Source organism: Hirundo rustica, chromosome 10 (assembly GCF_015227805.2).
Source record: "Hirundo rustica isolate bHirRus1 chromosome 10, bHirRus1.pri.v3, whole genome shotgun sequence".
Lineage (NCBI taxonomy): Eukaryota > Metazoa > Chordata > Aves > Passeriformes > Hirundinidae > Hirundo > Hirundo rustica.
In genome coordinates, this window is record NC_053459.1 from 18,667,464 (window position 1) to 18,680,839 (window position 13,376).

The window sequence follows — 13,376 nt, forward strand, 5'->3', positions numbered from 1 at the left end:
AACAATGCCTCCTGTAAGTCAGATTCTCTTGTATCAGTCAGTCTCTTGTGAGTACACAAACATGGATACGCTACCTGCCAGTCACACACACTTCACACCTGCTGTCAAAGTACACTGAAAGCTTGCTTTGTTTGATTGGAAAATCCACAACCATCCTTACCAAGTGAGAGAATCTCACTTTATAATTAGCGTCATCCACACTATGATCTAATAATTATGATTACCAGTTTAGTGACAGAGTGATGCTACATGTACCAAGGTCATTTTAGCCACAGGTAAGAGAGTGTGGCATTGTACTCTGGTACAGATGTTTGGCACACAAAAGAGAGTAGAATTTGAAAAGGGACAAATGAAAATAAAAAGAGATATGAAAATTATAAATGGCAGACTGGCATAGCCAAAGAAGGTGGAGTAGGGGGAAAACACAGGAATAAAGTTCACAGGGAAAAAAATCCCCAAGATATTCTATTTATATTTAAATTTCATTATATGTATCTTAAAATATTAAAAAATAATGTGTTAAAATGCCTTAGAAATTCTGTGTCTTGGTGATCCAAGGAGAAGCTCAACAAGCCTTTAACAACTTGGCAGTCCAGTCACTGCACATACAGGAACAAGCAGTGTCAGCTTTGGCCAGCTGCGCATGTAACAACACAGAACTGGGATTTTGACTTAAACAAATGTTTGACAGCCTTAAAGGCATTTGATAGCTACACCAGAAACCTTCTGAGAGCACAGTTATCTATTTCAGCTTCTGTTCAGTTTGTGGAAGACACAGTTAAGAGAAGGTACAGCCAGATTTCTGCAGAAAGAGTCTGTTAAACAGCAAAGTTCCTTTATGTACCGTGTACCAGCTGCTTTGGATCATCCTAGAAGATAAAGCTTCCAATACAATTCTCTGTCATGAGGGATTTTTACCCCAGAATGGAAACCTGAAGAAAGCAGTAGGGTAAAACATTTGACAGAAGAAACTACAAAAGCTTCAGGGTTTCTCTGGCTTATAGAAAGGAAAGAGTTTAGGAACACAAGCGAAATAACAGGCTGTATACTCCAACTGAGAGTGTATTTCTCAAACATTGACTAATTCTGCCTCCCTCCTGATTTCAAATACAGACATTCTGCAGAAGGGATAAAAGCTGTAGTGTGCCTGTTTCCCTTGAGACCATTAGAACTTATTAATTTTCCCCTGGAAATGACCTTCCATACCCCACCACAAGGCTGAGCAATAGAAGATGCAGAGGAATAAGGTGCTGTAAAAGGATCACACCAAGAAAATCAAGCAAAACTTTAATTTCACTCTCCATGGTGTCCAAGCTGGGACACATCTAGCTCTCCTTTAGCTCTGAGAGGGAGGCACAACTGTGGGAAGAAACAAAGTTTAAGTTGTCTCAGTGTAAAAATATATACAGCATGTTTTAAAAGAATTATGATATTTCATCTTGATACAATGTATTGTTTCACCTAATAATAAAAATCAAATTATTCCACCCCTAGGCTCAGTCTTGTCCAGTTGCTGGTACTAATAATGCAAATTCCTCCATCCCACCTCCACTCTTGCCAGCCCTTCCCATTAATTTTCCTTTTGCCTTAATAAAGATGAAATTTCTTAAGCAAGGAGAGGCTTGCTTAAGATTCTGAGATCTCCCTTCCTGGATTTTCTTTAAAAGGCTTTCACAGGAGAAGAATTAGGTACCTCATCAACCATTCCCAGCTCAGTTTGCACATTTCATTATGTTTGCCTTTTCCCTCCAAAAATGAGAAATTTCACTACAGAAAGAACATCTAAATATGAATTTGCAAAAGCCTCTGTCAGTAGAACTACCAGTTCCTCTAAACAGGGACTGGGGAGAAAGAGGAAGGAAATAAAATAAATTTCCCTTTCAGATAGTTTTCTCCTGAAGGTCACCAAGACCTGGATCTAGCAAAAAGTTCTTTCAAGATGGAAAAATTAAACCTTATTCAAAAATCTTATTTGTTCAGATGATATGAAAAACTAAATCCTTGTCATACCCTAGTAAAGTCATTGCCCTCTTTTTTTTTGTTCTGGTGTTTTTGGGTTTTTTGAATGGCTTTTTTGATAGAAAAGGGGCAAAGAAACCATCTTAAAACCAAATCCTCTTCTATATACTAGACCTGTACACCTTTACTTTTACTGAAGGGACTTTTTCCGCCCAGTAAATCACCTAGCTGTTTTCTATTTGCTGGGTCCCCTTTCCATATTTGAACATCCTACAGGCTGTCAGGACCTTGTGCTCTGCCATGAATGGATGTAATTCATTTATCAAATATAAAAGTTTCCTTTTACTTCCACCTCAGGAAACACTTGTGCAGCAGTGTACCTGCAAATATTACCTTAGGAGATATAAAATCAGGCACTTGAAGTTTTAGTGAGAAAAACAATTCAAGCACAAAGCGAAATTAGGACACATTCAAAGTGAACTCATTACTCATAGAAAAATATACACCAAGGAAGGAAAATTCTCTCTTCCAATGCAAGAGCCAGGAAAATTCCAAGTTCCTTAGCCAATGATCAGCTCTGCTTGTGTGAGGGCTTGTGAATCCTAGACCTTAAGCAGCCAAAAGGCAGCTGGCTTTGGCCACTGGATCCTCTGGGAGTCCCTGAGGTCAGTGACAAGTTCTACAAGCACAGGGGATGGCAGGAAAGTTTTCACTAAGCATCAGTCAGACAGCAGGACTCTGAGCCTTGAGCTCTGACATTTGCAGGGGACCTCAGGGCTAAAGGCCTGCATAGTCTCCCTGCTATTACTCACTTTCCAAAACTGCACCTTCAAACTGGAGGTGCGGGCAGACAGACGGACGCTCTGCCACACTGTGTGCGACACTGTGCTATTAGCACACGACACTGTGTTATTAATAATATTCAAACACGAGTGCCATGCCTATAATTGTCCCTCGTTCACAGCAATCTTCAGCAATCAGAGCCCCGTGGCTGCCCGCGCCAGTCAGCGCTGGCAGCGCAGCGGGGAGGCTCCATTAGCGCAGGGGGAGGAGGAGAGGGCTCCATGCATGGGAACGGACGGGGAGCGCATCACCAGGATAAAAGACTGGGGAAAATGGGAGAATCACACAATTGTCATGGTTGGAAGGGACCTCTGGGGATGATCCAGTCCAACCCTCCTAACAAGGCAGGGTCCCCTGGGGCAGGTGATACAGGAACGCATCCGTGACCTCCCAGGGCACCTGTTCCAGCGCTCTGCCACCTCAGTGTGCATGAGCTTTTCTTAATGTTGAGGTGAAACTCCTCGTGTTTTAGTTTATGGCCATTGCTCCTCATACTGTTTCTGGGAAACACTGAAAAGAGTCTGGCACCATCCTCTTGGCCACCACCTTGGAGATATTTATATAAATTAATGAGATCCCCTGTCAGTCTTCTCTTCTCCAGACTGAACAGGCCCAGCTCCCGCAGTCCCCCCTCACAAGAGATGCTGCAGACCCCAAACCATGTTGTCCGTCTGGAGTGTTTCCAGTAGCTCCTTGTCTTTCTTTTACTTTCTTTACTTTTACAGAGGAGCCCAGAATTGGACACATTCACCACAGGAGGGACTGAAAAACTACTTTTGTTTCAAAAACAAATGAAAAAGCGAATCTGGCGTGCGAGAAACCTCTAGATCAGGGTTGAAATTGCTTGATTACATTGACAGTAAGGTCTGTACTAGCACTTTTACAATGCTGTAACTCGGTGCCCTGCGCCACCTCTGTCCCTACCCTCATCCTCTGTCCCCGCCCCTCAGGCCCTGTCCCCGCCCCTCAGGCTCTGTCCCCGCCCCTCAGGTTCTGTCCCCGCCCCTCAGGCCCTGTCCCCGCCCCTCAGGCCCTGTCCCCGCCCCTCAGGCTCTGTCCCCGCCCCTCAAGCTCTGTCCCCGCCCCTCAGGCTCTGTCCCCGCCCCTCAGGCCCCGTCCCCGCCCCTCCGGCCCCGCCCTTCCCGGGGCGGTTCCCGGCGCCGTTCCCTCCCCGCGCTTTACGGCAGCGGCCGCGGTTTGCGGCGGCTGTGCGGGGCCGGGCGGGCCGCGCTCGGGGCGGACATGGTGAGTGAGGGGCGCTGCTCGTGCCCGGCCCGGCGGCTCCCGTGGGCTCGGCCCGGCCTCGGCCGCGGAGCGAGGGCCCCGCAGAGGCCGCTGGCTCCGCTCTCGGCTCCGCGGTGAAGGCGGCGCCGGGCCGGGTTCCCCTCGTCCGCCACAGCTCGGGGGTCCCCGCCCCGCTGCCCTCGCCGTGTCCCCGCGGGCCCCGAGAGCGCCGAGCCCCGGCGGAGCGCCGAGCGTGTCACCCCGCCGTGCCGCGTCAGGGCTGGCGGCGGGTCCGACCCGCCGTGCGCTGCCGCGGGGCTGCTGCCCTTCCCCTTGGGTGACAAACGCTGTCTGTGTTCGTTCCCATGCAGGCCAGCACGATGGTGGCGGTCGGCCTGGCCATAGCGGCTGCCGGATTCGCAGGTGTGTGGGGTCGGGCGGACACTGAACAGCCGGCTGTGCCTGCGCTCCCCGGTGTACTTAGCCGTGCTTCGGGGCTGATCTCAAGGTAGTTTAATAGCTGCTACAGGACGCTCTTTTGGGAGAGCCTGTATTAATGGCTGTAATCAAACAAAAGATCCAAGTCCTTGCTATTTTATGCCCCCAAAAAGTTTATTCCACACTCTAATCCACGAGTTACCAGTTGCGCTGAATTGCTAAATACTCATGGAACTATATTTAACCTCAGTCAACGCTGGTCTCTTGAAGGTCGCTATGCAGTAAAAGCTTTGAAGCAAATGGAGCCACAGGTAAAACAAGCCCTTCAAAACCTACCAAAATCTGTAAGTTTTTATTTATCAGTACCATCTTTTTATTTAGAACTTTACTTGGTGGAATAACTACAGACTGTTGTCTCTATATTGTTGCTGTATTTTGTCAGTAATAATTAACTGCAGCAATTCTGCTGGTAATTGGCTAATAGAGAACTTGTTTGGGCAAATTTAAGTAATTATTTAAATAATGATGCTCTGCTTCAACTGAATTTCCTGCTACAAGTGAGAAGTTTTGCTCTTTTTACAGACTAAAAGCTCAGCAGCTGCTAAAGCAATAATGAGTTGTTTTAACTGATACTTAGAAGTTAGTGTGTTTTACACTAAGTTTTCTCTTTCAGGGCTTCAATGGTTATTACAGAGGTGGATTCGAACCCAAAATGACTAAACGGGAAGCAGCTTTAATACTAGGAGTGAGGTAAAGGAAATTTATCAGAACTGAGAGGTGGACAGCAGGCAGTGGTGTCTCCTCACAGCTGGCCTGTTTGGAAGGGTTGACATCCAGCATCCCCTGGGAGTGTCACTGCCAAGTCAGGAAATAGGAAGTGGCTGTTGAGGACTTTCTGTGCTTTTTGGGGGTTCTTTGCTGCTCTTTAGCTTGGTTGAAGCTAATTCTGTGTGGACTTCCAGACATCTGCAATTCCCTCACACGTTCCAAAGCCATGTGTGGTCCAAATAAGCCATTTCAGGAAGCCTTGGGGCCCACCTGGAGTGAGGAACACAATTCTGCTGTTAGCTTGTGATTCCCCTCAGTGCTGAGGAGTTTCAGGTGGATGCTGTGTGAAGGTGCTGCAAAGCCACTTCTTGTATCTGGAATAAAATCATCACTTGTGGAACTTTGTAGATCTGACCATGGTGGCAATCCTGCCAAAGCACTTAGGGCCAAATACAGAAATCTATCACATAGGAACTTTCAATTGCGAAGTTTTTTGGGGTTCTGTGGTGTGTTTTTTTGTTGGTTTTTTTTTTTTTTTTTAACCTTAATAAGTAAAGCAAATATTTTTTGTCTTACAGCCTTTAGGAAGTTTTCCCAATAAAAATGTTACAATGTAGTTCTGTTTCTTTATACCTGTGTGGATGATCCCCACCCCATTAGACTGGTGTAGCATGTCTTTTTCAGCAGTGTTTTGGAAAAGCCCTGGAAAGCCTCTCCAGGGTTTAGACACTACGTATCAGTGGTAGGAAAAGAGAAACACGTTAGCTAGAGAATTTATGGGTAAGACAGGGTGCTCACTTGTTCTCAGACATCTCTGTGTGACACCACATCTTGGGAATTTCATGAGGATCCCCTAAAGTCAGCTTTTCTCTCTCTTTCAAAGCCCTACAGCCAACAGAAATAAAATTAGAGAAGCTCATAGACGGATCATGCTTCTGAATCATCCAGATAAAGGTAAGGAAATCAAGTCATGTGGATTAGTTAATATATGTTTTTAACACAGATGAATAGAATTGTGTAGGGAGGAAGTGAGTGATATATAACCACCTCAACTACTAAAAATCCCACAGAAAACCGAGTGAAAACAAATCTTAGAGTGCCTTAATCCATGTGGGTCTAGAGCATATTTTTGTGTGTGAATGTTTTAAAAGCAAGCAGACAGATCCAGCAGGTCAGTTTGTCAGCTGCTCTATCTTCTGTGAATACCAGGTTAGAATATAATTTGTTTAAATGAGGCTTAAAATCACTTTTAGATGAAAACCCAGAGTACCCTTGTGTATGTTATATATATGTTTCTCTTGTAAGTTCATGTGAATGCCTCAGGAGTTCACCATAAATGGCAAATAACTGAGTCTTCTACAGCTGCTGGAGGCATTAAATTATGAAATATTCCTGTTAGTGGTACTCTGAAGGCTCAGAATCTAGTTATGCTCAAAGTTAGTAACTCAGGGCATCTATACCTATTCTAAATTCTGTTCAGTGAGTCAGAATCATGTGTTGGTGTTTGACATTTAACTTCTTAATCATTGCTTAAAAGGCAAAACAGCTTCCTTTAAAGTGTCTGTTGAAATCCTTACTTTATGCACCAAAATCCAAAAGAATCCATGAGGATATGCCTTTCATAGATAATATCAAGTGAAACTTACCTTCAAAATTAACCTTACATAATATATGCAGGAGCTAAAATTAGCATTTTGTTTTGTACATGGCCTAAACAGGTTAAATTAATCTTCAGGTAAAACATTATAGTGCAATTCATGGTATATATGCTACCAACACAGTGATTGTGCCTCATGGCTTTACAGTGTTGGATTCTGTCTCAGTCTCCCTAAATACTTTTTTGCTATTTGAACTGTCCCCTTGGTACAGCAGCACTTTATGCTGGGCAGGGTTAACTGCAGAGCCGTTACTTCTGTGCCTCTGTATTCACCACAGACTGTGTGAAATCAGTGGTGACCAGTTTGTTTCTGATGGACAAAACTGGAGGAAGAACACACTCCAGTAAAATAAAAGCAGCCTAACAGGAATGAGTGCTCTGACACCGAGCTCCTGCAGTGACTGAGTGAACTCAGGTGCCTTCTGTCATATCCTTTGTTCAACTGGCAGAAACTCAGACCACACTCTTCCTGTGTCCTATGGCATTATTATCAACAAAGAATAAAAATGTTGGGTTTTTTCCACCTGATTTGAGGTTCTCTTTTCTTCTAGGTGGATCTCCGTATGTAGCAGCCAAAATCAATGAAGCTAAGGATCTACTAGAAGACCAAGCTAAAAAATGAATGAGAATGAAAAATCTCTCATTCAGAGGGCTTGTCCCTGCAAATGATTATTTTTGATAAATGGATTAAGAAAAGTTCTAATGTCAGTCTTTGACTTAATATAAATGAAGCTGGAAAGACAAATCCAGGGAGGTACTTCCCTCCCCACTTGGTCACTTTTTTTTTTTTGGAAATATGTGAGGGAGTGAAGCTTAAAGATTTTTTTTTTCATAGCTGTTCTTTATGAAACAGCAAAATCTGCCACTCAGCAATATTTTCAGTGTTTGAGAGCAGTAACTCGGTGTGGGCAGTGTGTGTTACCAGGCACAGGTAACTCATGTGCTGTTACCTAATTTCTGTTGAAGTGGCCCTGCTTAAAGTTCATGCTGCTGCTCTTCCATCTGCTAAAATTAGCACACTGAACCTGTTTGGAAAGGGGGTGGAAAAACCAAGAGCATTTATTGGAGGGGAGGAACTGGGAGAGATGTGTGGTTGTCTCTGCCTGGAGAAATAAAGTACAGGAAACAATGTCCTTGTCCTTGCCTTGTGAAAAACAAGGTTGGTTAAGTGTTACTGATGGATCTGGAATAGATCCCAGATTTTTTTTTAAGTAAGTTTTAGCTTTGACAGGTTTTAATAGCATTTAATAAATTCCCTATTTATAATAGAAGTCCTGTAGTTTTATACATTATTGTACACTACAAAGCCAGAGCTCACACAGAGAGCTTTGCATTTATGGTGATTAGGAAACAGGAACACTTTACACTCTTTTCCGTCAGTCACTGATAACCTGAGCTGGATTTGGGCTCTGTGAGGATCTCAGCTGGGGCTAGGGAGCTCTGTCATACTCCCCAAATCTTCCCTCTGTTTCTGCCAGTACAGCACAACACTGCACAGCACCTGGAGATAATGCCCACCTGGGCAGAAACAGTGGGGTTGGAAGCTTCCACTCCCAGAGCCCGGACTTGTTGGAAGCATCTCATCCATGCACAGCATTGCTCTGGAGGAGTTCTGGGCTGTTTAGGAAGGATTTCAACAGTAGACTTGAGTTAGGTGCCTTCAGGAAAAAGGATCAAATAGGTAACATTCTCCAGAAAGGTTAAGGTAATTTTGGTCTGCTACAGAATTTAAGGCAGGGTGAAGGACAGCTGCAACACCACTGTGCACAGTTCTGGAGTCAGCATCTGCCAAGCCCTATGCAGAATGTTTCTGTACTTAAGTATTTCCCACCCAAACACTACTGACTCATTCAACATCGGTGTTTTACTTTCCTACTCCTGTGCCTGCCCCATCAGCTGAGGTTTGTGCACACTTCATACATTCACCTGGCTGTGTTCTCCCAGAGGAAGGCTGTTGCTGAGTGTCCAACAGTGAAGTCCCCATGACAAAGTGCACACACAGGTCCCTGCTTGGGACAGCTTGGCTGTAGCTCTGTCAGGAAGAGCAGCTGGTTTAGAGCTCTTGGTTTTGTCCTTCTGACAAAATCAGGCAAGACAATGTTTTTCATTCAAGTCAGCACAACTTCAACACTGCCCTTTGCCCTGACTTCTTAGACCTTGCTGCTGCCCAGATGGTTTTCCACACCTGTTTTGTGCTTCCTTGCTCTGGCTCATGTACCTGGAGAGATGGGGGAGATGGCATGCTTTACCTTATCAAAAACATCTGCATTAATTCCTATATATGTTAGTCAGGTTAAGCAATTCTCCAAGATAAGGAGTCTGGTTTTAGACTCGTTAACAGATGTTTGACATCATCACCTTTACAAAAGGGAGATCAGCATGTTAGAAACTCTTATGAAAAAGAGTTTGAGGTTCAAGCTGCCTCACAAATAGGTTTCTATTGTTAGTTAACAGCTTGAAAACCGTAAAGTCAATAGTAATTTAAATTTCTGATAGAAACAGTCAACAGATGGAAGATCAAAGTTTATTTTCTTTTACTACCAGCATACAAAAAAAACATATTGCACATCAAACAACCAAAACAAAAATAAAAATACTCTACTAAGGACTAACATATGTAGTTTATACAGAATAAACTTTCTGGAAATTGATCTTTTCAGTAGTTCAGGTTATGTCTTAATGGACATGACTAATTCAGCTTAGTGTTAACTAAAGCTATGTTTGATTTTTAAATACTGTACAGTTTAATAAATAAACCAAACAAAGCCTCAATGTAGAACAGTCACTGCCAATGTCACCCAGTATCCCTGCAGATTATGAGAATTTAACAAATGCATTCCAGTGGTCTGCAGATTTTTCCTCTACATACAGCATTTAAAAAACATGTATTAAAACAGACCAGTTTCCAGACTAAACTAATGGAGAAATTACATTTCAGTGCAAAATATTTTAGACTGCATTTCTTTCTAGTTTTCCTCAGGTGAAGAAGTGGTTGCATATTATTAAAAATGTAACAAAAGCAGCTAATGCTTTCATAAAGAGTATTATGTTAGGGATCCCCCTCACATCTTTGCCGTATTTTGAAAACAAAATAACATTTCCTATAGCCAGCAATTTTGTTTATTTAAATGTTACATATACTATCTCAAGGCACATCTGATGATATATTTATAACACAGTAGGTGTCAAAGTATGTTTAACATATGATTTCTCCAGGATCCCTCCCCTTTCTGTATTCCAAAATGGAGGAACTGAAAGTGCGGTGTCAAGACTGGCGATCCATATTCTATCTTTGGCAAGCTTATACAAGCACTATTTTAAATGTAATGTAAAAGAACTGTAAACTAGGAACTTCAGTTTATGAAACACCATTCAGCACTGCTTCTTCCTGATTATTTCCATCCTCCTGAACAGTGACTTTCTTTTCATCAGGGCTGTGCTGTAGTTTAGAAGGCTCATCCCCAGAGGTGGTGGCAGGACCATTCACTGCCTTTTCAGAAGGGCTGTTTTCATCAATCGCATCTTTTGCCTTGCAAAGACAAGAACAGGCGAATATTAAAAATTCTGTAACGATACAGAGGTAATCTCAGCTTCCCTCTGGCTCACGCAGCAGCTGTACGAGAGGGAACATCTCTTGTTTGTGCCTGTATCCTGCCACTTAAAGCAGCTGATCACTTACCTTGTCCTTTATGGGACACTTCTGTATCAGCCACTTTGAGGAAATCATGCCAGCGTCACCCCAGGACTGCACACCCACAATGCTTATTTATTTCTATTTGTCTAAGCCCATGAAGGAGTTTACGGAAAAACTGAGCTTTACACCTGTTTTGAAGTCTATAGCAAGATGACATTTTTGTTAATGGATCTTTCTTACATAACTTGTGGCAATACAGTGGCACATCACTAGAAGAAAAGAAATTCTGCTTTATTCAGTTCTGATTTTTTCAGAATAATTAATACCACTCTGATCCTTTAAAGTAAAAAGGATCAAAACCATACAACCTTCGTAAAATCAATTCTTTCTAAAACAGTTCATACAAGTCACTAAAAATGCCACATAGTATCCTCTATCCCTAAAGTGTTTTAAGGATTAGTTCTCAAGACTTACCATGGGCAATTTTAATGTTTTATTATACAATGCAACATTACTAAGTGTAATATTTTAAAAGGTGTACAGACTTTAACTGGTCCCTAAAATCTGCAACAACAGTCTACAAATCACTGTCAGTTCTGTTCAGTCTGGGCCCTTTTTGCTTTTAATGATTTGTTCTAGAACTCAAATGCACTTGTAGTCAAATGAGGGTGAGCAAACTGAAGCCTTCATTGCTTTACTGTTCTGCTGCAAGGAGGGAAAAAAAAAAACCGCACATTAAAAAAAAATCTTACCGTTTCTTTCTTGGTTTTGGCTACTGTCTCCTTTGGAGGGTTTCTCTGTCTACTTTGAGATTCAGCTCGTGATATATAATCAGCTACTGTTACTGTTCAAGGAAAAAAATCACAGTGATGCTCACATCAGCAGTCAATTCAGCATGAACCTTCAAGTCTTTTCTGCACAAGTTATGCTCTAACTGGGAGACATCTCACAAAAGGCCTTCACACTTACAGGTTATCAACCACACGGAAAGGATCAATTTGTTTCTGTTGTTAAAAACAATTTTCACTAAAATCAGTGGTAACAAAGGTGGACTCTTAATAAAACCAATTTTGGTCCAATTGTAAAATTTATTGGAGAAGGGCTCTCTGTACTAAGTTGGAAGAGATTTGACTGCAGGCTCTAACTATAGACTGTGTGTGTCACTGGGGTTTTATTAGCTAAGTAGTGAAGAATTTCACACTAAGGAAATGAAATGAAGACAATTAAACAGTGCCCAGACCTGGGGCGGGTCAGAGCCTGGAATCACTCAGGATGGTGTGGCATCAACTCTTTGGTACGTCACAAAGTGACTGAGGAGGGAACTTGCCCTCCTTGAGGTACTGAGAGTGCCACCAGCGCTGTGCCCTGCTGTGGGTTGCGGACACAGGCGGTGCTGCCGGAGCCAGCCCAGCCCAGGGGCAGCACAGCTGTGCCCGTGACAGTACAGCTGCACTCACTGGGGACAGCCAGCGCTTCTCTGACCTCTCCTTTCCCCCTCAGCACATGTTCTGTAGCCTGGTTTTGTCTGATCCTGCCCCTTTGTAACCACCCCAAGACTCAGTTCTGTCCTTGGAACACAGAGTACTGCAACTTCAAATACACACTTGTATCTCTGACAAGCTACAGCACAGTAGGGTTGTCAAGCATTACCTAATGAACTGAACAGTCATTTATACTTAGTGTATCAGGTTTTTAGGTGAGCTATTTTTCTGGATTTAGGAATGACTGTGCATGAAATCCAAATCACACTGCAAACTACAACAGATTAACCTTCTGTTACAGTAAATGGACTTCCTAGATCTGGGTCCTCCCAGAACTGTGAAGGCCAAAGGAGTTTCTGCCCAAGTACTTTTTCTTTAAAGTGAGGTTTTTTACCCAACTCCTCTAATATTAGTAAATAGGAAACATGTTTCATGCACACAGTGCATTCTCAATATTCCTCTATGAATAAGGCACCATAATATAGAGCAATGTAAACCAAATGATACAGCTAAGTGACTGAAATACAGTGGCTGGCACTGGGGAGGGGGAAAGAAGGGAAGAGATCCTTCTGTATTAATTTCACTCACACTTACTAGCTATTTATGAAGACTTTAAACTATTACAACTATTTTAACAAAGATGTCAGAGAAATCTTGTTTGGGAAATTTTGTAATGTTCTTAGAATACTTAAGATTTAGAAGAATTCCCATTGTTTTCTAGAAATGATTAACATTCCTTTACACTGCTGGCTGAGATTAGTTTCTTAGAAGTAAAAGCTGGAATACTTTTCACTTTTTCTGCCCCTTTACAAAATCGTATCACTGCTACAAAACTGGAATGTGAAGAAATGTGTAGGTTTGAGTTTTTTATAGGAGGGTGAGGTGTTTGATTTTTCCCTTCCCCCAAATTTTAGCACAATAGAACAACTTTTTCTTCTTAATCAAATGTTGTGCGAGTGCCACAGATACAAGGAAGACAAATAGGGGTGAAATTTTGAACCTGTCAATCCAGAAGACCTTCTGTTATTACCCTGTGCCATGTATGTACAAGCATTTTCTTAACAGGGCATTGTATTGATAATTAGCCGGTTCACCTTTAACATTTCAAGTGTTAGTACACACAAAAGAAATGCAACAAGCCACAACAACAAAAAATTGGAAACATGCAATTTCACTTAAATTCCTCCTCCATCCCACCCTCAATTTGCAGATGACTTAAACTCTTCCCAACAGCCAAGGACTGAGAGCAGCAGTGTGATGCAGGTGTGGGGCTGGCAAACCCCACGTGAGTTCCCTCACTGAGCTCTGCCAGGACCCACATCCTGCCCCTCCGACACTGCTGCTCAGCCAGTGCTGAAAAGGTTGTGTCCCA

The 13,376-nt window shown here is 42.8% G+C and overlaps 2 protein-coding genes across 3 annotated transcripts in view; one reads left to right on the forward strand and one right to left on the reverse strand.

Annotated features, from left to right (window-relative positions):
- The first annotated feature begins 3,943 nt into the window (after positions 1-3,943).
- DNAJC19 (DnaJ heat shock protein family (Hsp40) member C19) lies at positions 3,944-8,018 on the forward strand. The gene is made up of 6 exons (XM_040074783.2): positions 3,944-4,047; positions 4,398-4,449; positions 4,735-4,808; positions 5,138-5,214; positions 6,116-6,186; positions 7,441-8,018. Exons 1-6 carry the CDS (start codon positions 4,045-4,047, stop codon positions 7,509-7,511), a joined length of 348 nt encoding a protein of 115 aa, XP_039930717.1. The 5' UTR covers positions 3,944-4,044; the 3' UTR covers positions 7,512-8,018.
- A 1,381-nt stretch (positions 8,019-9,399) lies between these two features.
- The window catches only part of FXR1 (FMR1 autosomal homolog 1), a 33,503-nt gene continuing 29,526 nt past the window's right edge, over positions 9,400-13,376 (reverse strand). For both annotated transcript variants that reach the window (XM_040073768.2, XM_040073767.2), the window contains 2 exons: positions 11,276-11,367; positions 9,400-10,418 (listed from right to left, as the gene is read on the reverse strand). In XM_040073768.2, coding sequence (XP_039929702.1) covers positions 10,248-10,418; positions 11,276-11,367 — 263 coding nt within the window. In that variant the 3' untranslated portion in view covers positions 9,400-10,247. The remainder of the gene's footprint in view (positions 10,419-11,275; positions 11,368-13,376) is intronic.